General features: G+C 40.7%; 1 protein-coding gene across 2 annotated transcripts; it reads left to right on the forward strand.

Annotated features, from left to right (window-relative positions):
- The first annotated feature begins 934 nt into the window (after positions 1-934).
- dennd3a (DENN/MADD domain containing 3a) lies at positions 935-26,752 on the forward strand. Of its 2 annotated transcripts, none has more exons than XM_050035087.1 (30): positions 935-1,053; positions 5,144-5,232; positions 5,932-6,087; positions 6,251-6,386; positions 6,960-7,075; positions 7,185-7,306; positions 7,407-7,518; positions 7,666-7,785; positions 7,992-8,090; positions 8,233-8,352; positions 9,503-9,618; positions 9,926-10,081; positions 10,181-10,277; positions 10,388-10,491; positions 10,810-11,015; positions 11,103-11,262; positions 12,295-12,451; positions 12,708-12,930; positions 14,939-15,018; positions 16,246-16,425; positions 16,607-16,777; positions 18,820-18,949; positions 19,204-19,311; positions 21,078-21,175; positions 23,662-23,816; positions 24,008-24,074; positions 24,251-24,323; positions 24,431-24,549; positions 24,646-24,783; positions 24,906-26,752. In XM_050035087.1, the coding sequence occupies exons 2-30, from the start codon at positions 5,152-5,154 to the stop codon at positions 25,098-25,100; spliced, it is 3,795 nt and encodes a 1,264-aa protein (XP_049891044.1). In that variant the 5' UTR covers positions 935-1,053; positions 5,144-5,151; the 3' UTR covers positions 25,101-26,752. The 2 variants fall into 2 exon arrangements, with proteins under 2 accessions (XP_049891044.1, XP_049891043.1); XM_050035086.1 differs by having other exon boundaries at positions 962-1,176.
- Positions 26,753-26,835: the final 83 nt, after the last annotated feature.

Genomic DNA, 26,835 nt, shown 5'->3' on the forward strand with positions numbered 1-26,835 from the left:
GGCAGTCAGACAACATAACAGACAGATGTCACCATACTATATTTACATACTGTAACATACCATGCTATACATGTAAAGGCTGGACTCAAATCATGGCATATGGCTCGTATCACTGTATTGTACCTCGTATCACTGTATTGTACCTTAATCTGTATTGAGCCACAGTTTCATAATCCCCGTTTCTAATCTGCAGGTGGATTCACAATTCCTAGAAGTAGGCCGATGTGTGTGTATGTGCCAGTAGTTAGATCTGTATTTATATGACAGGGTATAATTGTTCTGTGTATGTATGTATGTTATTTATGTGTGTCACAGAATAAGTGTGTAGGATCCTGGGACAGTGATGTGTTTAGAGGTGTGGGTGCATTTGGTGTGTGTATCAGTTAATTGCACTTAAGAGTTGCATGTCTCTGCTTCAGATCAATATTTATTTCAAAACAAACAAACAGTGAAATAACGTTTGTAAGCATATTTATTGTGAGGAAGGAAAAGCTGAGATCTTGTATAAAGAGAGTGCCATGACAGAGTAATGCAACAAATATGATTATTTTTATTTATTTATTTTTATTTTTATCCTTTGTGTAGTAGTGAAAAGGCATATTAAAGAATTCCATCCAAAATAATAAATTATTCTAAAACAACCAAAATATAAATCAGTCATAAAAACTTTTAAACAGAACACATAAAGAGGAAAAGAGGAAGAAAAAGAAGATGACGAAAAAGAAGCAGAAGAAGAAATTATAACAATATTAAAGTGGGCTGCAATAATTTATTTGTATGTTCAATCAGTAAATGTTTATTTCAAACGCACAGAGAGGGTTTTTAGTGTTGTATTTACAAAAAGCAGTTCACTAAACACACAGTAGATGGCGCCGTGACTCTTCACCCAGCTCCCGGAAGTGTAAAAGAAAAAACTTTTATTTTGAAATGTATAGGAAGTTCAAGTGAATATGGCGCTGCGTTGAGTTTGACAGACCCGCGGTAACCCACACAGTGTGTGTGTGTCAGCAAGTTGAATCACAGCATACTGTAAAAGTCAGAGACAGCATTGAAGTAAGTAATGTAGCGTTGAGACGTTATAATAAATTCATGATAGCTAGCTGGAGCTAACGTTAGCTTACTTCTCGTCAGTGTGACTTAACCGTCTGTCCAGTGGAAATGACCGAGTGAAACAAGGTGAGTCTCTGATTTTAACGTTGCTGTTTCAAGAATCTTGCTCGACTGGTCTTAACAAGTCAGTTTCATGTCCTTTAACTAACTTTACAGCATTGTCAACTGTAGTTATAAAACGTTGTGTGTATTATGTGAACATTGCGGACGGTTTGTTCTGCTGACAGTTGGGTGAAACTGATCCTGCATGCTAACATGACCCGTTTGCTCTGTTCTAATTGATTTGGGCTGTATAATTACATGGTAAATCTGAGGGATGTGCCTTGGCTCACAACCACATGTTGCTCATTTTCTGGCACTTTTCCACCTGCCCGCCAAATCATAAACATACCCTAGTTTAATATCTGCGACATACAGGTTGTGTCAACATTAATTTTAAAGGTATTTATCTAGTGAACAATGTTACAAACCGAGGAAGGCAGGTTGATAAGAGACAGATTTACTACAGCATGTTTGTCTTTCTTTTGTTTACTGGTTCAGGTCATGAATGATAAGCTCTAGTTTTTTCCCACACCAACCGAAAGCTAGTACATTTTGGTGCCCATTAAAGGGGCATGCCACCCATTTTAAGAGTTCACCCTCCTCCTGTGTCCCAGAAGAGCTCAGTAAACACCTGAGAGCATGCACTGTGCTGTCATTTCACTGGGATGTGAAGTGAGAGGCTACTCTATTTGCAGTGCTTATTGTGCAGCCCTAAGATGCAAGGTGGAGTAGATGAATTCTCCCAGTCTGAAGTTCAAATTCTAGCTTTGGTAGCAGGTCTAGACCAGAAAATGTATTTGTACACAACAGTAATTGCAAAGAAATGCAATGGGTCAACAGAATCAGTGACCCGTTTACTGTCTGTTGGACTGTGCCAATTTGCAATTTAAAACTCCATCTGACTTCTAAATTTAGAAATGATTGGTGCAAGTTTGCAAACACTAGCAGGTCTGTCTCAAAGCACAGAAAGCTTTGGAAGCAGACTTCTTCAAAATGTATTTTCGCTTCTATAATATACCTGCTTACCCTGCAGTTGCTTGGTGAAATTGTCGGCTGCATCAAAGCAGCTTCCACTATGAAGTATATGAAGCCAAACGTGTTTGTTAAAGCTCCTGGACAGCTTCTGCGTGTCTGCATGGAGGCTACGCTCTCCACTCAAGTCACAACTATATTATTGTGAGGTATACTGATGATAAAGTTATTCCACTCAGTGATGTTTTGGTAGTGGAATCTTTGCAAACAATGTGGAATGAAGAAATGAAGCAAAAACAAGCACTGCTTTTGTTCAGAAAAGTGTTGTTTTTGTTTTGTTGTTTTTTTTACTCTTTCAGTCTGTCTCAGTCTCACATGCACGACATCTGCTTTTTATTAAGTGTTTATATCACTCTGTGTGTGTGTGTGTGTGTGTGTGTGTGTGTGCAAGAGACTGTCCTGCCACTTCATTTGTGTGAAAAGTTATAAATGTACTATAATGATGGACACTGGTTGAGTTTATGAGAACTGTAATCTTGCACACACTCCTACACGCACTGGGTTTCCAAATTTAGGGGTTTTCAGGGAGTAAATGACTAAAGTTTGTGTGTGTGTGTGTGTGTGTGTGTGTGTGTGTGTGTGTGTCCGTGACACAGCAGGGTAGTTAGTCAGAGCCCGGAATGGCCTGAAGACAGAGAGAAAGAAAGCAAGCAAGCGTGTCGAAGGTAAAGAGAGACAAGAAAATGGCAAAACAGAGAAGGGGGACAAAACCGGAGAACAATGTGGGATGAAAGAGGAGGTGATAAAGTAGATAAAAGGGGAAAAGTAGGATGATGAGATTAAAGAAGGGTAGAGAGAAGAGAGGGGGAGAGTTGAAAGACATGAAAGAGAATGGCTGAGGAAAAACAGGATAGTTTAACAGAGAACAGTTCCTGGGGTTTTGCCTGTAGCTGCAACTAATGCAAGTCAGATGTGTATTCGTGGCTCTGCCTAACCCAGATAGATAAGTAGGTAGATAGGTGGGTTGATCGGCCTTTTTCATGGAAGACATTTTCAATTGTCACAGTAGGAAAAGGACAGGTGTAAATAATGACAATGACGATGGCTGAATTCAATTTAGCTACTTTAATTTCATGTTCTTGCAATTATGCATGCTGGCTCACTGGAGCAGCTGAACAGAGCGGAGCCATTGTTAGTATTATTAGTAACACCTGCGCAGCAGTAACCAGTTTATCGATTCTGCGGAAAATGAGCATTCAAAACGTTTCCAATATTTAGAATCAATATGTATTGATAAATTGGTAACTTTGACAACACTTACACATATAGGCTATGCAAACCTCTGTATTGTTGATGCGCTATCCCAACTCTGATTCATTTTAGGTTCCAGATACCTAAAGATACTTAATGAATAATGTTGTAGTTTCATTTTTACTACAAAGAGCACTGTGCTGAGCTCGCACTGATTTATCATACCAGCATATTTTTAGGAAAATATTAACCGTAAATAAGAATTGCCTCACAGCAAGAGGGTTCCTGGGTCGAACCCAGGGTGGGGGAGCCCTTCTGTGCGGAGTTTGCATGTTCTCCCCGTGTCAGCGTGGGTTATCTCCTGTTACACTAGCTTCCTCCCACAGTCCAAAGACATGCAGGTTACTTGGTGATTCTAAATTGTCCATAGGTGTGAATGTGAGCATGAATGGTTGTCTGTCTCTATGTGTCAGCCCTGTGGTAGTCTGGCGACCTGTCCGGGGTGTACCCTGCCTTTCGCTCAATGTCAGCTGGGATAGGCTCCAGCCCCTTTGCGACCCCTAACAGGATAAGTGCTTATGGAAAATGAATGAATTAGAGAAACTTAAGTGAGAAAATTAACCTGAAACAATAAAAGATAAGGGGATAAAAAAGTGGATTTTGAAAAGTGACAAAAGTGACATGCCCCCATTCCCTGTGGAAATGATGCTTTTGCAAATAGGAATACAAATTGGTCTGAGGCTTGGTGTCAGATTAAGAGTGCCCGAAAACCACTTAAAGCAGAAATATCCAAAATAAAGGATAAAGTGAATCTGTTCAAAAGAATTTATTCGGAGCTCAACAGGTGCTGTAGATGAAGGGCACTTGAGCTTATCTGATAGAGCAGTTGTACAACAAGGTAGTGATCAGAATCAATGTGGGTTCTCTCTCAGCAGGATTAAGTGATTCTTCTTAAGGATGGGCTCATGAAGGAGAGTGTTTTCCTCTGTGTTCACTCTCTGGTACAGTTAGTGATACTAACATGGGTTTCCCATCTGTGATTCTGACGACAGAACTGGTTTACTGCACCAGTGACCAAACCCTAACGTCTGACTGTGTTAGGGTGAGTTAGATGTTTATAGCTATGTCTTTGCATGTGAACGTCTGTGTGTGTCAGCACACATCTGGAGGAAGTTGCGGGAAAAGAGATTTGTCTGCATGTGTGTGCGTGTTTGTGTGTGTGTGAGTGAGAGAGAGTATTGTTATAAGTAAGACCCAAAGATTCTGCTGGTTTTAATTTAGCTGATGATGTATGTTTTTTACTAATTAGATTGCTCAAGCTCCACTTTTGTCATTTGGAAAACTTGACCTTAGATGATATCAGCATCTGGTTTGGGAATCTTTTGTGAGTCATGGCCATAATGTGAAATCTTTGAACTGTCGCCACAGCTCCTTCTGCTATTGCCGTCACTGATGTTGTCATTTTTAACAGCGGCTCTCTCTAATTATATCTGGTGTGGGTGTTATCTTTATATATCTCTTCTGTTACATTGTATGTAATTTTATTAATACATATATGTATGATTTAGTAAATTATTTGGAAATTCAGTTTAGGATTGCTTTAGAGATAAAATCAAATGTCTGTTTTTTGATATTATATTGAGACACTGTAAGGAAAAAAATCTACCTCAGTACAAATGTTAAGAAAATTGCTGATGGTTGACACATCTATGTGATAATGACCTCACCTCATATAAATGCACTTTGTGTGTGTGTGTGTTTCTGGCAGTTTGTGAGATGGCAGAGCTCCCGTCTGGACTGCTGGAGGCATGTGTGGTGGTTGGAGCCTCCAGCGATAAGCTTCGAGACATAAACCAGGTATATATACACATTCAGAAGAAAAACCATGTGCACACTGTCAAACACATAAGCTACGCAGTATGTAGACATACAGATGTCGACATCTATATTTCAGTTACAGTTGAGACATTTCTGAGGTTTCCAAATCACTGAAATATACTTCCATATTTTAGCTCTTCTGTTATGAGGTTACTATTGAATGGACCTTTTGCACCTGGGCAGTTAATCTCGACAATATGAACAGGTGTACATGGTATCTAACAGTTAACACACGTACCTTGAAATAGTTAACAGTGTACAATGAATAAAGGTTTATGATTTGACACAAATAAACAATTAAGTTCTAATATAAACCAAACCATCTGTGGCATGCAACAGGTTTGATTGGTCAGATGCATTAAAAATGCATTAGACATTTTCAATGGCTACAATGGGGGTTAATTCTGAAAAAAGTAAAACAAACAAAAAACCAAACGCATTTTAGAATATTTATTTGCAGTGTTATGTGCGGTCAAGGTTTCTTCCTCTTATATTTATGTATTCGTTCCTCACAGCTTCATATTTGCATACACTTCAACATTTTATCCTGAAGTAACTGAATTATTAATACAACTTCAAAAAAAGACACCAAAATAGATTTTAATTGGGTGCAAATATGTACTCTGACTTCTCAGTTGTCAAACCTATAACCCTAACTATTTCCAAATTGTGTCACAGCTTCATCAGCAGAGTAAGTTAACCGAACCCCCCGTGCTAGAAGCAGAGGTCCTGCAGGTCCATGCCCCACCGTTTGTTTCCAAGGAGACCAACTCCAGCCAGTTGATTGGACCAGCTTTCAGTCGTGTCCAGAGGAGAAGGAGCTTCATCAAAAAGGTAAACAAAATAGTTTTGAATTAAATTTGAGACTGTTTTTGGTCTTTCAAACATCATACACGTGGATAAAGGATTGGGCATTTCAGATCACATTTAGCAACATTTTTGCTTATCACATTCAAAAAGTAGAATCCATATTTGTTGTCTTTCTGTTTGTTTGCAGAAGAGGCGAGATCGTGCTGCAGAGACGTTGTCCAATGGAGAAACAACCAATCGTAGTGAAACACCCTCTGCGACAGAGGATATCAGTGTTCCAAAGGATCTGGACCTCATCGCCTTGCCGCAGCTCTGTTTCCCTGGTATACTGTGTTTCCTCTTCCTTAACACGACCATGTTTTGTTTTGAATAACATTATAACAATAGTGAGACATCTGTTTCTTCTGTAAATACAACAGTCTGTTACCTCAATAAGGCCAACGGTGACTGTATGATAAGCAACAAGTTCTTACATTTGCCTGGTGTGCTAGACTTACTTCTTCAGTGCAAGACGTGACATGTCGAAACCTTGATCTCTAAAGATATAGCCATGATGTGACTGATCTTGCTGCACTGTGGTTACCATCATGGATCACCATCTTGCCTGAACAAAGTCCCACATCACAATCTTGAGCTACCGTCATGAATCATTGTCTCGCTAAAAGTCCACAGTGTAGATGACACATCAGATCCACCCACTGGTGTGCAGACTTGTCCTGCCTTCCTACCCTCCAGCCATATGTCTTTTAATAAAATGACAAAAATCTGAGTTCCACAGTCGGTATTGCGACTTGGATTTTCATCTGAATGTGTCTCCTTTTATGACATGAACGCCACATTCAGCTTAACTCTGCTTAAAAGGCGTATCTTGAGACTTCTTTGTTTCCATTGGATAGGTGGTCTTCAGTTAGCGAATGAGCAGAAGGAAGACAGTTATCACTTCCTGGTTTTTACTGACCTGTTTGGGAACCGAACCCATGGAGTTGTCGTGCAGTACTACAGAGCTGTACAGGTGCAAACACACAGACACACACACACACACGCAAACAGAAAATCATATTGAATCAAATGAAAGCAGGCAGTTGTTTCTCACTGTCTGTCCACTCTGTCGGTTCTATCAGGAAGGTGCTGTCCAGAACGGCCACAGGTGGAACTCATCGAAGGTCCGTCTCTATACACCCTTTGCTGTGTGTGTCATCTCCAAGTTCCCCTACTACAACGCTCTAAAAGACTGCTTGTCATGGTAATAATTTCTATCACACACATACAGCTGATTGAAAACCTAGCTTTTGGTTAAGGAGATTGGATGACGAGTCAAACCTGTCTCTGCCTCCTCATCTCAGTCTCTCGGTCCAATTGCGGCCTTCAAGACAAGCTGACTTTGAGGAGACAATAAAGGAATTCTCAGCCAAGCTGTCCCTGGTCCCTTTACCACCTCCTGGACAGCTACATGTGGTGAGAAAACACTTCTTCCCTCTCTCTGTCTCAGTTGAGACATCTCACTGTTTGTCTCTCACCCTCTATCTTTACTTCTCTCTGTGTGAGACCAGTTTCAGTTGCTAGATGTTGATAGTAAAATGTGTGTGTGTCTCTGTGTGTTAGTCCTTCAGCCTGCGTCCTCTTCATGTGGTTCTTTCATCAAGGGAGGATCAAGACAGCCCTGTTATTGACATCGACCTGCATCTTCCTTTCCTCTGTTTCACACACACAACGCTGCTCCAGGTAATGTAGAACACAGAGACTGGTATTGCATGGCATATAAGCACAAGAAAAAGTTATAATGTGATGTTAAACTTATTTATGTAATTCATATGAAGGTATTTTTATTGCGTTTATGGGTGCTGTTTAGAGGTACAAGAGGCAAAGGGAGGTCCTTCTTTTTATAAACTACATACTAAATATTTAAAATGAGGTCCATCTCTCTCTAGGTGCTGTCCTGCCTCCTCCAAGAGCAGAGGCTGGTATTCTTCTCTGCTGATTATGCCAGACTCACTCTGGTCGCAGAGAGTTTGCTTCTGTACCTGCAGGTCAGTGGAGATGGAACATTGTGTCTTATATTTGCAGGAATTTTTTTTTTCTTTTTGCTCAGAAAGGATATTCTGAAACTTCCTGCAGCATCCACTTCGTCGTCTTTTAATCTGTCTTCTGTTCCTCTGACATCTGTTTCAGCCTCTGTCCTGGCAGCAGCCCTATGTTCCTGTCTTGTCCCGAGGAATGCTGGACTTCCTCATGGCTCCTACTGCCTTCCTGATGGGCTGTCACATCAGTCATTTTGAAGAAGTCGCTGCAGTGAGTACAACAATTCTCTGTCTACAGACTTTCTTACCAGCATCAAGGCCTGGCTACCATCTTGGCTTATGTTGGCAAATCTGACCTTTCTTGCCACAAAATGATGGGAGCAATGTTTTAGGATTTTGGCTTTAGTTGATATAAAGTGAATATCCATCCTGTAATGTCTGGCTTAGATCAGTGGCAGTGGTTCATTTTGTGTTGTGTTTAAACCCTGGCCGCTTGATCCTTCAGTGTTGTAAACTATCTTCAGCCGTTTGACTCTTCCACTTCAACGTGACAAGATATTGCAAGTGCAAACACAAAGAACACAGGACAGTGAAACAGCCAGAGTCATGAAGTGTGCACTGTTAATACTGACAGTCTTCCTAAATTTAAATAAAATAATTGCAATATATTGCATTGCCTACAGCATGGCAATATATGGAAGTGTAACCCCTATTACTACAATTTTGACCTATCATCTTTTTACCATTTCCCAAAGAGTGCAAGGCTCTTGGCTGTCTAGTTAATATCAGAGCTGTCATTAAAGGTATACTGCGCAAGATTGTCGGTTACTGTTTGCAAACATGCTCGCCAGCAAAAGTGAAAGTAAAAGCCAACCCAAAATTCGATTTTGTTTGGCGTTTTGCCTCGCAATATTTGTATTTTCCCAGTGCTCTGTCTTTTGGTTGCCTGCTGTTTACAGTCTGTCATCTGGTCGCTACCTTTCTATAAAGCCCTGACCTCACCTGAGCGTTGTGGGGGAACACACCTATAAACGTCCCGAACACAGAAAATAAGAAAATACAGGCAGAGGGCAGAGTGTCTGCAGAAAATTACACTGCCTAACACTTCTAGTGGGTCATAAGTGATGATTGAGAGGGGTTTTTTTTAAGGAAAATCCTGCATAGTATACCTTTAAGTATTGTTTAAATTGCTACTGCGTCATTCAAATGACCAGTCTTTTTGTAGCAGTCTTGTTAGAGCTCACATTCTCCACAGCATTCATCTTTATTCAGTGTCTTACAGTAGCTTAGTTCACATATTTAACAGTGGCTGTCTGTTAGTCTGACAGAACAGGGCACAGTCTGATTGTGTTAAATGAATGAATTGTACTCTTTGTTCCTACGATACATGCGTGTGTGTGTATGTTTATGTTTGTGTATAGGAGACAGAGGAATTAATTCTGGTGAATGTTGATGACGGCATCATTCAGTCGTCATGGTCTGAAACCATTGACCTACCAGCTATTCCCCTGGCTGCGGCTGAGAGCTTTATGTCAAGGTAGCACGCTCACACACACACACTGTTAAAGTAAACTGCTGGTTGTAAATTCTCTCTACTCACGGACAGAAACACTATGTTCAACAGTGTAGCACCACTTTATGGTGCAGAATTTAGGTTTACTAGAAATCATTTTGGCACTGGACGCGACAGTAGACTGTAGGCAGATTTGGAACTAAAATTAAATCTCTAGCCTAAATACCTGCCAAATCAAATTACAAAAGGAACACAAGTTAAACAGCTGAATTAAATAGTCCTATAAGGTCATCCTGAACCATTTGAGGCTCACATACTTCTGTGTGTCTAGGGCTGAGTGTCTCCAGCTTCACTATGACTTGGAGCTGTGTCACCTTGGAGCGGGCACTGATGCCAACACCCTGCGATGCCAACGCAGAGACTGGCAGACACGCCTCAACACACAGATACAAAACATTGCTCTGGAGCTAGTGGTCAACATCTTCAGGTATCACTGTGTGTGTGGTTCTTTTAGACTAATCTTTCCTCTCTGTTTCTGTATGTTTTAACTGTTCTGTCCATCTCTCATTTTTCATCACTTTGTCAGAGGCGTGCAGGACTTTCTAAACCATGAACACAGAGTTTTTAACAGTGAGGAGTTTCTAAGGACCAGGGAGCCAGCAGACCAGCCCTTTTACAAAAAGGTACACTCACAGATTTAAAAACACAGACACACACACTAGCACACACACAAACACACACACACCAACTCTGACAACCTGTGCTGCATGCTTCTCTTTGTTGTTGTCCCCAGGTATTAGAAACGCATATCTTTCACTCATTCCTGCGAGACAGGCTGAACAGGAAACGGGACACCTTCAGCCGCATGGAGCAGAACACACGTAACCATGCACACAGGTATGATGCTGGCATGATGTCATGACTGAGGGACAGAAACCAGGCAACAATGAGGGGAGAAAGTTGAAAGCTAAGCAGAAAAATAGTGCTTGTTGCAACGTTAAAACAAGTACATTTTGAAATTTATGTTAATTCCTTTTTTTTAGGTTACACATTGAGTAAAAATGCTGACATCACATGAGACACAGTCATGTAAAGTAGTTGTAGTTCACAGCACAGCCCCCATGTGTGAAAATTACATTGACTTTACATTGTATTTCAATATTGATTATGCAATGTTGACAAAGCTGATAATTAAACCTCGTCGTCTTTCCCCAGGAATCGTGCGATGACGGAGTCTCCTCGGCGTCCTCTCATGTCCGATCTGTCCAGGTCTGGCTACAGCAGCTACGCCAGCCCTAACGACAGACTGAGCAAGAGGCTGGGAGCAAGCCTGCCTAACCTGGAGCATTCTGCCAATGACACTGTGACTGCCATCAGCTCCAACAGACCAGCCTCCCTCAGGAAGATGTCGCCTGATGTTGGTGAGTGCTGATGAAGGAAATTGGTTAATGGAAAGTGGAAGTCAATACAAAGTCAAACTATTTGTTATTTCCTTTGTCACCCTCCAGGGTTGAGGTTTCCTCAGAAAGCGGTGAAGGTTTTCCGCCTCCCAGAGTTCCCCCCTCCGCTGGCCTATCATTACGTCAAGAACTATTATTCTGACATGGTTGCTTCCCTGGGGAAGGCTATTAACGGTACACCACCTGAGGAGTCTGCACTGTTGGCCAGGTACTTTCAGTTTTGATATCTGAATGATTTTTATTTATTTATTTTTTTTCAAAAAAGAAATGCTGATACAGTGTATTAGTACTTCAGGAACAGTATTTGCGTGTGACTCGTTCAGATTTATTTTAACAGTTTGTAATTCCTGAACCATAAAGTGTTGTATCCCATGAGTTGTGACATTTTTAAAGCATTCACACTGCGGTGAGTGATAGTGTCATTTTGTGTGAATAATTCAGGGAAAATAGAAATCAGTTTGACAATTGCAAGTTTTACTGAAGTAAAATTACACTAATATATTGGAATAAATCATCGACCAAGATAAAAATGGTGGTGGCTGTGGCAAGGCAGTTAGATACACCAATCGGATGATCGGTAGTCGATCCCTGGCTCCTCCACTCTGCATGTTGAAGTATCCTTGGGCAAGATACTGAACCTGAATTGCTCCTGATGCCTATGTCATCATTGTGCAACTGCATGTGAAGTTCAAACTGAGTAGTAGGTGACATCTTGTATGTTAGCCTCGGCCACCATGAATGTGACTTTTAGTGGTCAGAGGACTAAAAAGGCGCTATACATGTTCAGTCCATTTATCATTTAGCAAAACACACACATGGTTCTTAACATGGAGGTGGCTGAGGTGGCGGCTAGCAGCTAATGGCAACTGTGCAGACAAAGCAAACTTTGCAAACGGTGGGGGGGAACCTTAGGGCAAGCACTCCCAGTATCAGTGGTAACCACTGTGTAAGTGCAACGCAGAGCCGCTGCAATGAACTAGCCCTTGGGGTACACATATGTACGAATATGTCAGTGTAGCCGGACTGCCTTACCACAACAAAGCACAGAGAAGCTCGGATTACAACACACACACAGGTAGCATGCCTTCATTCTCTGCTCAGGACGCCATTACTCCACTATAACTTTACATAGCAAATAGTTGTTTGCTGCTATAGTAATGCTCTGAATGTCATCTGACTTCTAGACAGATTAATAACCCTCATCAGACATCTAAACCAGTCTGTCTGTCTGTCTTTCTAGGTACCACTACCTGCGGGGTTTGGTAAACACTGTGTCCAACAGGCGTCTGGATGCACTGGAGGACTTCCAGAGTCTTTATAAGACCGACTCAGATATTTTCCCATCTCAGATGGTTAAGTCACTGGTTGACTCTCTGCCAGAAGCTGAACGGTTACAGGTCAGTCCATCATGATTTAAAACACTGTGATGTACTGTGCTAGTTTTAAATACTGTTATCTGGATTCACCTCAGTTAACTGCATCAAGTGCACCTGATTTATACAAGTTGGTCACATTGAGTTAAAGCAGTCATATTTTTGTTGAGGTGTATAACACATTAAAAAATCATTTGGCAAAGAAACGCCAGCTCAAGAAGAAGTAATTATAACCCTATTGATTAGCACTGTGATAACAACTGACAGAATCTCTCCACAGGCGGACGGACGACCAGAACTGAAGCGGCTCATCAGTCGGGTCAAGAGGGACCAGGAGCGGGAACGTGCACGCAACGGCAACGGGCATGAGGAAGGTGCCGTGAAGCGTTTCCAGCTGCCGAAAAAATACATGCAACTGGAGGAGTTTGTGAAATGTATCCAGGAGTCTGGCATCGTAAAAGACCAAGGAACCATACATAGACTCTTTGACGCTCTCACTGTAGGTAAGTAGTGCAGTGTGCTGCAGATGCATATGTGTGTGTGTTTATACAGTAAAACCATATTATGTTATGTAAATGCGCATTTGTGAGAGCAGCTCAGGCTTTTCCCACTTTTTCTGGTCAAACAGGCTGTCCTGAAAAACTTTTCTCAACTCCAGGGTGTCTTAAACGGCCTCAATATGCACACACACACACACACACTCACACACCTCCTTCTCCCTTTTTCCAGGCAAACATTTATTCCCCGGGTTAATCATTACCTCACCACTTCTTGAAGAAGGAGAGTTTGTCATGCAGGGCTGTTTGGTGTTGTGGGTGTAACCAGGGCTCCAGTGGTCATTTACTGGCATTTAGGTGGTGGCTAATGGTTCATTTAAAAGTTAAAGTCAACTCAACTCAAAAATGTGTTTTTCTTATGTTTACATTCCCTAAAATGTGTTTTTAAAGATTATGTTTTTGGTCAGTTTTTTGCCTTTAATGACAGTACAGCTGAAGATAGATAGGGATTGAGGGAGAGAGAGGGGGGATGACATGCAGCAAAGGCCGCAGGAAGGAATCTAACCTGTGCCGCTGCAAATGGCTCAGCCTATACGGGGCGCGCACTCTACCAGGTGAGCTAGAGGTCACCCCACATCCCCTAAAATATCTATAAATAACAATGTCTTCTTGTATTTGTGCAAAGTTTGTCACTAGAAAGGTGTTTTCACATTCCTCTACTGAAAATCTGAGATTGAAACATATGCTGGGTAAGATAGATCATCAGTAACCTAACTAATACGAAAGCCAATCAATGTCTTATACGACAGATATCGACGACAAATATCAATGGGGGGGCAGACTTTTGACACCTGAAATCAGTACTGAGAGCAGAGTGGGCTGGTCAGTACAGAGAGCAGAATTAGCATTAGCATAGTGAAAGTTTTGACAGCAAACAGGATAGTGTGTGTGCAGTTTTTCGATGTAAACCAGACTCTGGAGCTTCCTTCCGCATCATAGCTGATATCATTGTATGTTTCACAATCACTAACGCTGTGTCAGCCACTGCCACTTACAAGCTAACAAGCTAACAGACTGCATAAACAAATAAAAGATGCAAACCACACTAATGATTCTGATGCATCTGCTAGGCACCGATTTTGGTGCACAACTGGTCTTGATCTAACTGAGGCTTGAACATGCATGGCTAAATCTCTCTGATGTTTTCTCTAATACTAACGCTAGCCATCTGAAGGTGCACTGCTCAAACATTATGAGCAGCCAGTAGCAAGTAATGCCAGCCAACGTGAGAGCCACAGTGACCTGACAACATTCCTGTGATCCCAGATTTGTCAAAGGCACGTAAACAAGATTGACAAGATATTTGAGTCATAAGAACGCTGTGAACTGAGTAAGGAGGGATATTTGTTTTTAGCCTAAGATAAGAGCAAGTGGAGGAAGGGAATTTGGAGAGGGGGAGATGAGGTACTTTCTCAAAAGCGGAGGTTTCAGCCAAAATCGCGTGCTGGAAAACGTTCTTCAGGAAAAAAAGACCAGAGTGCGAGCTTATCTTGCCTTCCACATTATGTGATTGGAAAAAACGAATGAACATCCTGAGGTATAATAAGCAAACGTTTCCTCCTCCTTTCCTTTCCTCCTCTTAATCAGAGGTCATCAGAGATTTTGGACAATATGAAGTCATTGTCCTGTTGTGCTTTTCTGAAGTAATAGTGAAAACTAAACTTTACGATTGCTCAGCAGCCATTGACAGAGGACTGCGTATGTATGGGAGGTTGGTGCAGGGGGCAGAGCACAGACTGTGGACTGTATGTAGTCATTATGTACAGTAATGACGACAACCCCCAACTGATCGCTCTGCAGGCGTGCTGGCAGAATAGAAAAAAGAGCTGCTGCCAGATTCTTGCATGTTTGTGTGTGTGAGATAAATGTTGCTCAGTCAACCATTTCAGGGTAAATGAAGATCAAAATATAGTTTGTAAACTCAGTGAAAGTGTGTTTGCTTGTTTTCTTGCAGGTCATCAGAAGCAGGTTGGTCCAGAGTTGTTCAGAGTTTTCTACACCATCTGGAAGGAGACTGAGGCGGAGGCACAGGAGGTCTGTGTATAGGTTTTACTTGTATTATACAGCTTAAGCCCCTTTCCCACTGCGCAGAAAACTCTAACATCTGGCCTTTGTATTTAATGGGAAAGGTTACAATAGTCTTTAACTCCTGGGTCAAATCACTGCAGTACTCACGGGTATTTATCAGATCCGATCTGCTTCAGTCTGCAGTGAGGGACTTACGATACCCAGGTGGATGTTTAAAATGTAGTCAGCACCGACTTTGAGAGACTAAATCAGTAAGAGATATAAAAAAGAAGAAACCACTGTAACATTTTCTCTGACCTACATGCTGCTTTCTGCTGTTTACTAACCTGTTGTCCAGTCTGTCCATGCACAGCTCTGGTCTACAGGCAATGGGAAAGCAGTCTATGGCCTATTTTTTAACATGTTTTCCCACGTTCAAAAAGCTAATTTTGGTGGAAAATGGTATTTAAGCCCCAAATCTTGAATATACTCTTGAATATACCCCAGTTGTAATGGGGTCATGTGACATGTAGGTGGAAAATCAGTAATTTTGTGTTCATCAGCTGATCATAATTCAAACTATAAGCTTATTTTACGTCTGCGTACAGGCAACGGCATCAGGAAACATTCATTTTGTTGTTGAGCAGTAGAGCTTGTATTAGTTTAGTTTAATTATAATTAAACTAATTATAAGTTTGTGAGAAAGAAAGATTGAGTTGCAGTGTGATGGTAATCCACAGCTGAGGTCTCCTGTATCTGATAGAGAACCCAGTGTCTTTTGGTGATGCAAATGATTCACATGTCAAGGGTTGCCTTAAAAAAAATCTGATAAATGTCATAAAGAAAGGATCTTAAAAAGACTGGTAGAGAAAGTGGCAATATCATTTGAGTTGCCAGTTGTAATTAAAGGTCAGCAATGAACAAAACTATTTAACTGATATGATCAGGTTTTGTTTGTTTTTTTTAACTACAAATTGAATTAATGATTCTTCAAAGTCAAATTTTCATCAAGTAAAACACCAAAGAGTTTAAAGATACAGTGATTTCTGATAAACTGAATGAATTATTTTAAATTATAATAACTTTTAAGGGTGTTAAATGCATTTTCTGGTGCAATTTTATAAATAGTTTTAATGTAGTAATGCATTAATGTATTATTTTAATGTCCCTTAACATCGAAGTCAATAAAATGAAACCTATTTTTTTGAAAAGGTTTTCCCTGACCAATTGACACACTTAATATGTGATTTACAGGTATGCTTGCCAGCGTCCGTCTTGGAGCACATTGAGCCCAGCGAGTGCGTCTTCAAGCTGTCCTCCTCTGTCAAGACAAGCCGCGGCGTGGGGAAGATCGCCATGACTCAGCGACGGCTCTTTCTGCTGACTGATGGACGACCAGGTTACGTGGAGGTGGCACAGTATCGAGATTTAGAGGTTCGTTTTTCTAAAAATGAAACTAAAGTGAGGAGAAGGAAAGGTTCTGAGGGGAGTTCAAAAAAGTGCTTCAGTCAGAACTAGGAGCCTGAAAAAATGTGCTGTCAAAGCACCATAGTCAATCTAAGTATGTTGATCCTGCGGAGCGACCTACATCCTATCTTCCTCTGTTTTCCTGCAGGAGGTGAAAGTGTCCTCGGCTCCCTTCCTGCTTCTGCGAATCCCCAGCCTGAAGCTGCGTGTTCGGGGCAGGAAGGAGGCGTTTGAGGCCAATTTGAAAACAGAGACCGAGCTGTGGAACCTCATGGTCAAAGAAATGTGGGCCGGGCGCAACATGGCTGACCAACACAAGGTAAAGCTGTAACTGTAGGGTGTAGGTGTGAGCCAGTATGAGGGTGTACTGTATGTGTGGGGGAGAGATATTCGTATGTGTGGGGGAATCAGACATGAGAGGAATAAATGCATCTAAACGAAAGATAATTTTGAGTCATTATGTGCCTGTATTACTCATACTTTGCCTTAATTTTCATTTCTCTTTGTGTGTGTGCGTGCGTGCGTGCGTGCGTGCGTGCGTGCGTGCGTGCGTGCGTGCGTGCGTGCGTGTGTGCGCATACCAGTCATTTTGAACTTAAGTGACCTTAGCTAGGTGTGGTTGAAATTCCCTGAGGCGTACACGAACACACACTTGAACAAAGACAGAGGGTTTCCTTTGTGTAACATCTCTGTCTCTCACCTCTACTGTCTTTTCTCATGATATACAGTGGAAACCACTTACAGTGATCGCAGGGTTCCCAGACATGAAATTCCTGTTAAAGTTGTTAAATTAGAAAAACTATTTTCCAGGCCGGGAAATAGTTTGACATTGACAGAATATTTGGGAAAATATTTGAGTTTACATCGTTTTCACTATTGTTTAATATATGTTCATAAAAATCAGGAAATATGTAACTTTATGCGAAATATGTTGTATGTATGTTCATAACTAATTTAAAATTTAGTGCCGTGCTGTGCTGTGTGGCCGTTCAGACCGTCATTACAACAGTCCAGCATTGCATTATTGCCAAAGCCATGCCCCTTTCTGAAGCACGCTGTCACGTAAGGAGAGGAACAGCTGTTTTTCATGCAAATGGGGTAAAATATTATGGAAAGGTTTTGGAAATTCATTGATAAAACTATGTGGAAACCATAGACCAAAAATAATAGACATAGCTACCGTGACATCACCTATTGGTTTGTAGACCCCCATTTTGAAGCCTCGAGCTTGGCACTTGGCACTCCATTACCAGTTTTTGGATCCAGAAGTGACCATATTTAAACGAGAGAGGTGGAGGAGAAAGGGTGGTTCCGACTGAGAAGCCTGTCACCCAAAGTGGTCCGCCCTTAATTATGCATAACTTTCAGCCCTAATAAAATGCAAACTGAGTTACATAAAAAGTACAGTTGTCATGAATGGTGAATTTAGCTAAAGAGACCAGAACTGTTTTTGTACCAGGCTGTAAACATGTTGATTTCTGCTGTAAAGTTCGGCATTTTAACATGGGGGTCTATGGGGATTGACTGACTTCTGGTGCCAGCCTCAAGTGGCCATTCAAAGAATTGCAGTTTTTGATACTTGGCACTTGAAACCCTGTATACACATGCTCTTTAAATAACTCACATTTACTAATCAAGTAATCTATTTACAGTGTTCATTGTGGGTCTTTTCAGACATGACAACTTATAGAAAAAGAATTTAAAAGTAGGGTGATTCTGTTGTTTTTTCTTTTTACTCTGCGCCCATGATACTTTGCTTCATAGTAATCCTTGTGCTTCCAGCCGACAATCTGAGGCCGGTGCTGGTGTAGTCTAATCAAACGAAAAACAGTCATGGCTGTTGGTGATGGGGACAAAATGAGTGTGCACGGGGAAAGCACCTGTGGTTGTAGCCACTCTCGTTAAGTGGATTAATAATGAAACAGCTGTGCACTTACTGTATTTTGAAACACTAAATAGATTACATTAAATAGCAAAGCTGTTGCTTTATATTGCTGTAATAAATATACAAATGTCAAGTGGATGGTAATCTGCATGAAAGACAAAGAAAACATTTTTTTGATTATAATATCATCCATGTATAGTGATCATTAAAAGAGGTTTCTACTGTAGCATGCTCGTATCAAAGCCTGTTTACATTTATAATTGAATCGGTACCACTGTTATTCCCTAAAATCTATTTTTCTAGACTTGCTTTAACATGAGTTCTTTAAAGTGGCCATCTTTGTAATGTCTTTTAAAAATATATCTTTATATTTGTGAACTTTTAGTATCAGAGGGCACATCTGTTTGACTTTAAATGCATCTAGAAATTCATTTTGACGCCTTTTTGAAGTTTGAATAATGTCTCTTTGTCTCCAGGACCCACAGTACATGCAGCAGGCTCTGACCAACGCCTTGTTAATGGACGCAGTAGTTGGCAGCCTTCAGAGCAGTAAAGCCATCTACGCTGCCTCGAAGCTGGCTCACTTTGACCGCATCAAGATGGAAGGTAGTGATGATTATTGTTGTAGGCTTTACTTTTATCATGTAGAGACTTGTTTTTGGTTGCAGTTTCAATATTAAAGACCCTCAGTTAAGACTGGTTTGAGATCATTTGGAAACTTAACTTAGTACATAATGACTCATCAGAGGCTGCATAGAGATTTTCATTGCCGTTTTGGAGGGTTTTAAGTGCGTGTTTGTGCATTCACCACCTGTGAAAGGCGAGTTACCTCTCGTTAACAGTGGTTTGTGTGTCTCTAGTGCCGATGATGGTCCCCAAGACAACCGCAGAGACACTGAAGCACAAAATCAACCCCTCGCTGGAGCTCGCCGCACCTCAGGCTGTAGATGTACTTCTATACACACCAGGTACCAACTGTAACCAAGCAGTCCTTTCAGTCCGCTCATTATCGCCACAATGACAACTGTCAGGTTTCTCTGTCTCTCTCAGGGGAGTTGCACAATCACTGACATACACACACTGACTGGCAAACATACACACATGACCTTTGCTTTGTCATCCCTTCTACAGTTTCACTCCAGCATAAAAAGACAGGTCGTCATAAAGCTGCCCATAAAGTTTCTCAACAGCACTTCCTCCTCTGGTCTTCTTTACAGGAACACTAGAAAAGGAAGTCAGACAGACTTTAAAGAATGTATAGGGAGGGAAGCTTCTCCTCAAGGTAAAATTGTCTTAAATACACAAGTCAGCCTTTTAGCTGTGTGGGGCTGTGCCTGACTCAGAATTATGTCTGTTAAATCAGATTTGGCTGTTTAATACGGATATTTGGCTGCTTGTTCGTCTTTTCCCATACACAGTTTGAGTTTGAATCGGTTTCGGTGGGATATTTAAGGTGACAGCGATGTTCAAGTAATCTAGCAGCAAGCCAAGTTAGCCCTACAAGCTAATGCATGCTAATTATGCTAACACTGGGTCGGAAATGAACAACGACATCAAACAAAAGCCAGAGACTGTATCATATTTATTTGCCATGAGCTGTAAATTCACCACCTCAAAGCAGAGGGCAGAAGATGACATTATGTTGGAGCCTCACCGGGCAAAGCCTCTCTTCCTTCGGGCAGCTGTCTCCATCTCACTCAGACTCACCCTGGGTCTGGGTCTGCAGCTGCCTGTACTGGAGAGCAGCATGAAAGCAAGGGGTGCTTGTTATCTTGACATAACAAAGCTTGTTTACTCACAGTAACGGATTAATCAACCCATGATCTTGAGAGAACAGCATTAAAAAACAATTGCAAACACGGCTGTTCTGTGCCTCCACACAAAACCTTACCTAAACTCTATATGTTTTTTGTTGTAATCTGTCGCCCATCAGGAGATCCCTGTAATCACATCTGACCTTAAAACAGCAGACTTGTTTGCTGTTGTTTATCCCCTTGTGTACAGGCCTTTGACTTTATTGTGCTGGGGCAGACAGGCTGGCGCATTACGTGGCAGGAAGACAGCTTAAAAAGAACTACAAAGCCACTGCCTTCAGTGGACCGACCATCTGGGGCCACTTAGATGCCCGGCTGGTGGCAGACTGACCCCCAGCACTAACACCCTCATGCACACTCATACACAGTGATGCCCTCATGTACAGACACTGTGCAGCTCTTCTGTCGCAGTCAGCTCTCAGATTTCTGTCAGTGAAAAGAACAAATCTGTCTATTCAGATCCACCCTCGCTGCCTCTCTCTGACTCTCTGGTTTGAATATAGGTCACTGAATTGAATTCTTGGAATATGGCCAGTTCACTCCTACTTCTCCCCCCCTCTCTTTCTCTCCTCTCCACACCCTCTCTACTTCTCTCTCCTTCCCCCTCTCGGCCCCTCCTGCTACGAAGTACAGGATGTGACTTTCTTTTTCTTTCCGCCAGCGGTGCTTTTAAATAGCGCTGAATACGTTGGAGGAAATCTGACCGTTAGGTGAAGCCTGGGTGGAGTCAGGCAGCAGAGAAAATAGTTTTGAACATGAAGTGTTTCCATTCAAAGTGTTGGTTGATATTCACATTTCCCTCTTGGCCTCCTGGAAGAGTAAACACTGGCAGCTGTGGGTCACATGTTTGTGATAAGGAATTGAGAAATAACTGATAGATATTGCGTGTGTGTGTGTGTGTGTGTGTGTGTGTGTTTCAGGTCAGTTATGGGTGTCTGTGAGCGTGGGGAAGGTGATGGTGTTCGATGCCTCCAGCTGGTCCCTCACACACACCTGCCACGTTGGGAATGCAAGATTGGTAAAGAAAATACACACACTACACACACTAATTCTGTAAACTGAGTTTTTCAGAGCCACACCTCCTCAGGTATTTGAAATTGTATCTATCTGTCCCAATTTTTAGACTTTTTGATTTAGACAAAGTTTTTTGTACAAGCTGCTCGAGTTAAAACAACTTAAAACATGAATGCATTTTTTTAACTTTTTTGTTTTTTAAATGAAAAAGATTTATAGAAAAACATGCATCTATTTGAAAAAGAATTGAAATTACATAAGTATCAATAAATAAATGCATGTGTAAACAAATAAATAGAGGAATAAATACACAAGGAAATAAACAAATAAAAGAATAAATAAAGACAAGATAAATAAAAGACAGATTAAATAAATAAATAAATTATAAATAATTTAAATTAATACCTAAATAAAGAAATAAATGCAGAGGTTTAAACAGCATACAGATAAGAATTAATTTAATAAATGACTGTAATTGTATGAAAATGTAGAATAAATGTAAGATATTTATTTATTTATGTCCTGTCTTGATTATCAACAATCGTTTATTTATGTATGCATTTATCTATTTATTTTTCATATTTATTGCAACTCTTATTTAACATTAATTCTTTAAAAAATATTTTTTTGCATTTATTTCTTTCTGTATTTATTTCAGCATTTTTTTATGCATTTGTTTATTTATTTATTTATTTATTCGTGTATTTATTTGCACTTTTTTTATCGATACTTAAGTCACTTTTTATCCTCCTTGCATATGATATCATAAAATGTAATGATACCTAATACTTCTCTGATTCTTAATGTTGTAGTGAACTTGAAGTTGTGGTACTTACCTTATCAGTGAATGAAAGCACTTGGTGAGAAGTTTGACGTCTTCACATCAGTGGACAGAATCAGCAGCACGTGCATGCCACTGACATCAGATACAGATAAAACTGTTCTCCTCAGGTTTATATTCCTGTATGCTTCACATGAAACAGTGTCACTGTTATCTTCAGGCATGCAAGCACATGTTTTAGAAAGTGTGTTTTGAATAGTTTTCATCCCCCCCATGACAAAAACATTTTTATATTGAAAATATAAACAAGTGAAAGTCAGCTGGAGTGTCTTAAAGCTCTTTGGAGAGTGTTCAAGGTAAATGAAGTTAAGGATGAGTGTTAAGTTTTAAGGCTCTGTGCTAATCACTGACCTCCACTGCAAGCATGCAGGTCACAGTCACATGAAGTATGTTAACCCGTGTGAGCCTGTGCGTGTGTTTTCTCTGGACTCAACCATAATATTTGCACACAGCTCACCACCAGGTCACATATTAAACATCTGGACCATGCTCCCTCCTCTATAGTGGTTACTTGAAGTATGACGAATGTTTTAAATAGCAACTGAAAACAACAGTTAAATTTTCCGGAAAACTCATTTTCAAATCTGTGTGATATTTCTTTGCAACCAAATATATTTAGAAACAGGCAACTTCCCCAATTCATAATGATAATTTAAAGCAAAAAAACCCCTGATTATGACTTTAAGTTAAACCTGTAAAAACAGACCATGTCATAGATGTGCTGGTGTTGAGAGGCCAGTATGTTAGTGTAGTTTATTAGACAATGTCACCACCTAGTGGAGAAGCTAAGTATTGTGCAATAATTTTTTCTCCAACACAAAATTTTGAGCACTTTCTGTATAACCCAAGCCCAATATAATGCTTATCATTATGCATACCCTGAACTAGTTTATACCTGCTACACGTACCTTTCAGGAGCAGAGACCTACAGAGAGAGGAACGGTCCTACTGTAGATAAACTTTTCTACCTCTAAGGGCTGCAATTAGTGTCACTGTTGATCCATCTTCTTAGGTTTTTTTTTTTTTTTTTGAGTCAGTGAATTGTTTGGTCCATAAAATGTCAGAGAAAGTGAAAAGAACATTCGCAAAGAGGGCTTAACGCACTGCACCTTGAGAAAAGACAAGCAAATTTAAACGTTTCCCAAGTTGCATTACACTGAGTTCTCTCGGCCGCTGCAGGAAAGAGTATGTCACAATTACCCAAAGCCCAGTGTGACGTCTTTAAATGTTTTGGCTTGTCCAATTTGCTGTCCAAAACCTTACAGTTATCAGTTTGCTGTCACATAAGATAAAGAAAAGCAACAAATCCTCATGATGTAAAGCTACAGCCAGCAAATTTTGGGGCATTTTGTGCTGGAGAAATAACTAACCAAGTGTTTAGTCTCGACTCATTTTTAATCACTTGCCTCATTGTTTTGAAGGAAATTTGTGTCACTGATGTAAATGCAGCTGAAAATGCTAGAACAAGTATGTAGTTCATGTGAACCTCTCTGTGGACTTTCTTTTATTCATCCAAAATTCGGCCCTGAATGTTTCCATATTCAGTCTCAAAACCTACAGTTCTCCTATATCTCCACACACCCAGTTGTTATGTTCTTTGAGCTGTGTTACTTCTGATGTGTAACATATTTTTGTCTCTCTGTGTTCAGAACTGCATGCTGGGAGTTGATAAGGACCAGGTGTGGATGGGCTCCGAGGACTCGGTTATCTACATCATCAGCATGGTGGCAATGGTCTGTAACAGACAGCTGACTGAGCACAGGGCGGAGGTCACAGGACTGGCCCTGGACACAGACAAATACGGGTAACACACACAAACACACCTCAACTGTTGCTTATTTAGATCCCATGAAAATGACCAATACTGATGGTGTTTGAGATGTAAATGGAGTTTTGAGTTCGATTTAACTGAGCTGAAGGGAGGAAAAGATACAGATGTACGTGTAAATCAATTCTGCACCCAAGTAACATGTAAATTGCTCAAATGTTCTTCAGCCAGAAGGTGGCGTACTCCTGCAGTGCTGAGGGAAGCATCATGGTGTGGGATGTCTCGACACTACAGGTCAGTTTCAAACCAACACTTTTTTTTTTAAATTCTCTTGTCAAGTTCTAAATAAAACAGTGTGCTATGTACTGTCAAAAAAGGTCAAAGAATCCTCTGTTATTCGAGTCATTTCCCGTTTTAAGAACAAAAATTTTCACTTCATAACTCTGATTTTTGTGTCACTAATCCCTCAGGTGAAGAGGCATTTTCGTCTCTCCTGCGACCGTCTGCAGTCCGTCTACAGCTGTAACGGGACGCTGTGGTGCTGTAAGTGTCACACTCCTCTATCTGGAGCCTTCAAACAGGAAACTTGATAGCTGATGATGTGAAATTGAATCACCTCACCCTCTTTTTATGTCTGTCTTTCTCTCCAGGCTCCAGGGACAATATAATGGAGGTGTGGAGGAACGGTTCACTGAAACATCGTCTGAATCTACCAGAGCAGCAGAGAGGATCCATAGCTACATTCAGCTCTATACTGCTGTTACCTGAGGTACCACACACACAATTTCTCTCAGTGTATTGGTGTGTTTTGGTATCATATTGAAGTGTGACCCTTTTGTCCTCTATGTGTTTATGTGTTTGTTAGAAGGAGGAGCTGTGGAGCGTTTGTGCCGACTCAGCAGAAGTGTGTATTTGGCACATTAAGGACATTGCCAAACCCTATCACCGCGTGACTCTACAGGACTGCACTGGATGTTACTGCATGATCAAAGTTAAAAACCAGGTTAATACAGTACTGATGCACACACACATATTAAACACTTAACACCTACAAATGCCCTATAATCCTGGAAGTATCATAAAATAAAACCACAGTATCTGTCCCCTTTGTTCATGTCTCTCCAGGTGTGGGTCGGCGGTGTTGGCCGCAGCTCTACCAAAGGAAAGATTTACATCCTGGAGACAGAACGCCACCAAGTCCTGAAGGAGCTTCATGGCCACAACGACAAGGTGACGGCGCTCTGCTCTGCAGAGGATCGGTACGTCCTTAGCGGAGCTGGCAAACATGATGGAAAGATCGCCATCTGGAAGGTGGAGTAGAGCTTCTGACTGACAACTTCAAGTTAGAGCCCGACTTCTCAAAGGTGGAGTCTGCGATTCTGGAGAAGGGTTGTTGATATTTGAACTCAACACCCAAACAAGTACACCCCTCCCGTCAAGTGCCAGATTTACCGCCCCTCTCGTTCCTGCTGCACACACACACAACAAACAGCCAGGGATCCATGTGGAGATATTGGCTGACTTTGACGAAAAGTGTGTTGGATTAGATTCACTGATTGCACCTTTAAAACTTCTCTGGGGCTGCCTGTGAACTAAAGGACACAAGCTGAGAATCTTCGGAAAAGGGAGTAAAGATCTGATCGAAATCCCAGCTTTCTGTTTGCATCTCAGAGACATGAAGGACTCACATGGCGTCATGTGAATCAACAGGTTTACGTAAAGTGTCACCCGCAGAGCAGCCTCGCCCGCCTGCTAAGAAGTGTTGATTTTTTTTGGAACAGTACTAAACCGGTATTTTTTTGGAGAACATGAAGGACAAATGAAGACTGAAAAAAGAAAAGTGGGATGAAAAGTTCCACTAGATCCAAAGTGCTTCACTTATCTGAAGTTTATACATTTTGTATGCTTTATTTAATACTGTACTCTGCTTTACATTGAGTTTGATGACACTAGTATTATATGGGAACATTGTGTAACTGAGCCTCACCTCCAACTGTGTTTTAGGAGAGTTTCTGCAGTTCAAAGGAGTCAAACTACGCTGAAAACTGTGGGAAAGCCTTGAAGGAGGTTTATTTTAATTGAGGTTATTCTTTAATGGACAATGCATGGTTGAGAGTGACAGGAAATATGATGCAAGATGATACAAAGTTGGGAGCTGCACTTGACATAGAGCGATACACGTGTGTCAGAGGAACAAGTTTAGTCCTGCAACAACTGGAATCTGATAAAAACACAAACTAAGCACCAACCCCACAGTGTTCGCTCTTGTTGTATTAATATGTTGTTTTAATCAAATACTTACCTCATTCTTCTCTATTTATTTCCCTACAAGATTAGTTTCACCTGTGTTACGGGGTCATTGGTTTAAGCACGTAGAGGCAAAATGTTTTTATGTCCAGCCTGACAGAGGAGATGAAGGCCAAGTCAAAAGTCACAGCTACAAAATGCCTTGCGCATGTTAAAAATGTAGTTATTTGTAACATAATTGCCACGGTGTCATGTTAAAATGTATTTATAATCTGTAGGCATTTGCTTACTGTGCATTTTATATGGATTTCTAACTAGTTTATCATTAGTTACTTGTATTATCTAAGTAAAACACAACAGACTGAAGATTTTTTATTTTCATTTTTTCTATATTTTATTCTATCTGCCTAAAACTTTCTAAACATGGAGTAAATAAGGATGTATACCTCTGTTTTTTTAAACAATTACAAGTGGGATAATTTTCAACTTAAGGTTCAACTTCTCTTTTAATGATGTATTTATACACTATGTGAATATGAAATGCATTCATTTTGTAAACTAAACTTGTAACAATTCCTGCAAGTCAACCATTGATGTATGAATACTGTCTTTAGTGACTTTTGTAAGACTTTATGTAAAAGCTGTTTAATATCTTCAAGACCGTTACAAGATTCTTTAATATTTAACCAACAGTGAACAATGTAAATACATACTTTACAAAGAAAGTCTTCAGTTTGTCTTTATTTTCAACAGGAGTAAGTTTCAGTTTATTCCCTGTGTGCCTGTTGTTCCCAACCTGGGGGTTGAG

The sequence above is a fragment of the Epinephelus moara genome, chromosome 22 (genome assembly GCF_006386435.1).
Source record: "Epinephelus moara isolate mb chromosome 22, YSFRI_EMoa_1.0, whole genome shotgun sequence".
In the NCBI taxonomy this organism is placed as follows: domain Eukaryota; kingdom Metazoa; phylum Chordata; class Actinopteri; order Perciformes; family Serranidae; genus Epinephelus; species Epinephelus moara.

What these genes read in the sequence shown, in the direction of transcription:
- dennd3a (XM_050035087.1), top strand. Translation starts at nt 5,152, where the DNA reads ATGGCAGAGCTCCCGTCTGGACTGCTGGAGGCATGTGTGGTGGTTGGA. An exon ending in GTTTGCTTCTGTACCTGCAG is followed by an intron (nt 8,091 to 8,232) that starts GTCAGTGGAGAT and finishes CATCTGTTTCAG; the next exon opens with CCTCTGTCCTGGCAGCAGCC. An exon ending in GAGTCTGCACTGTTGGCCAG is followed by an intron (nt 11,263 to 12,294) that starts GTACTTTCAGTT and finishes CTGTCTTTCTAG; the next exon opens with GTACCACTACCTGCGGGGTT.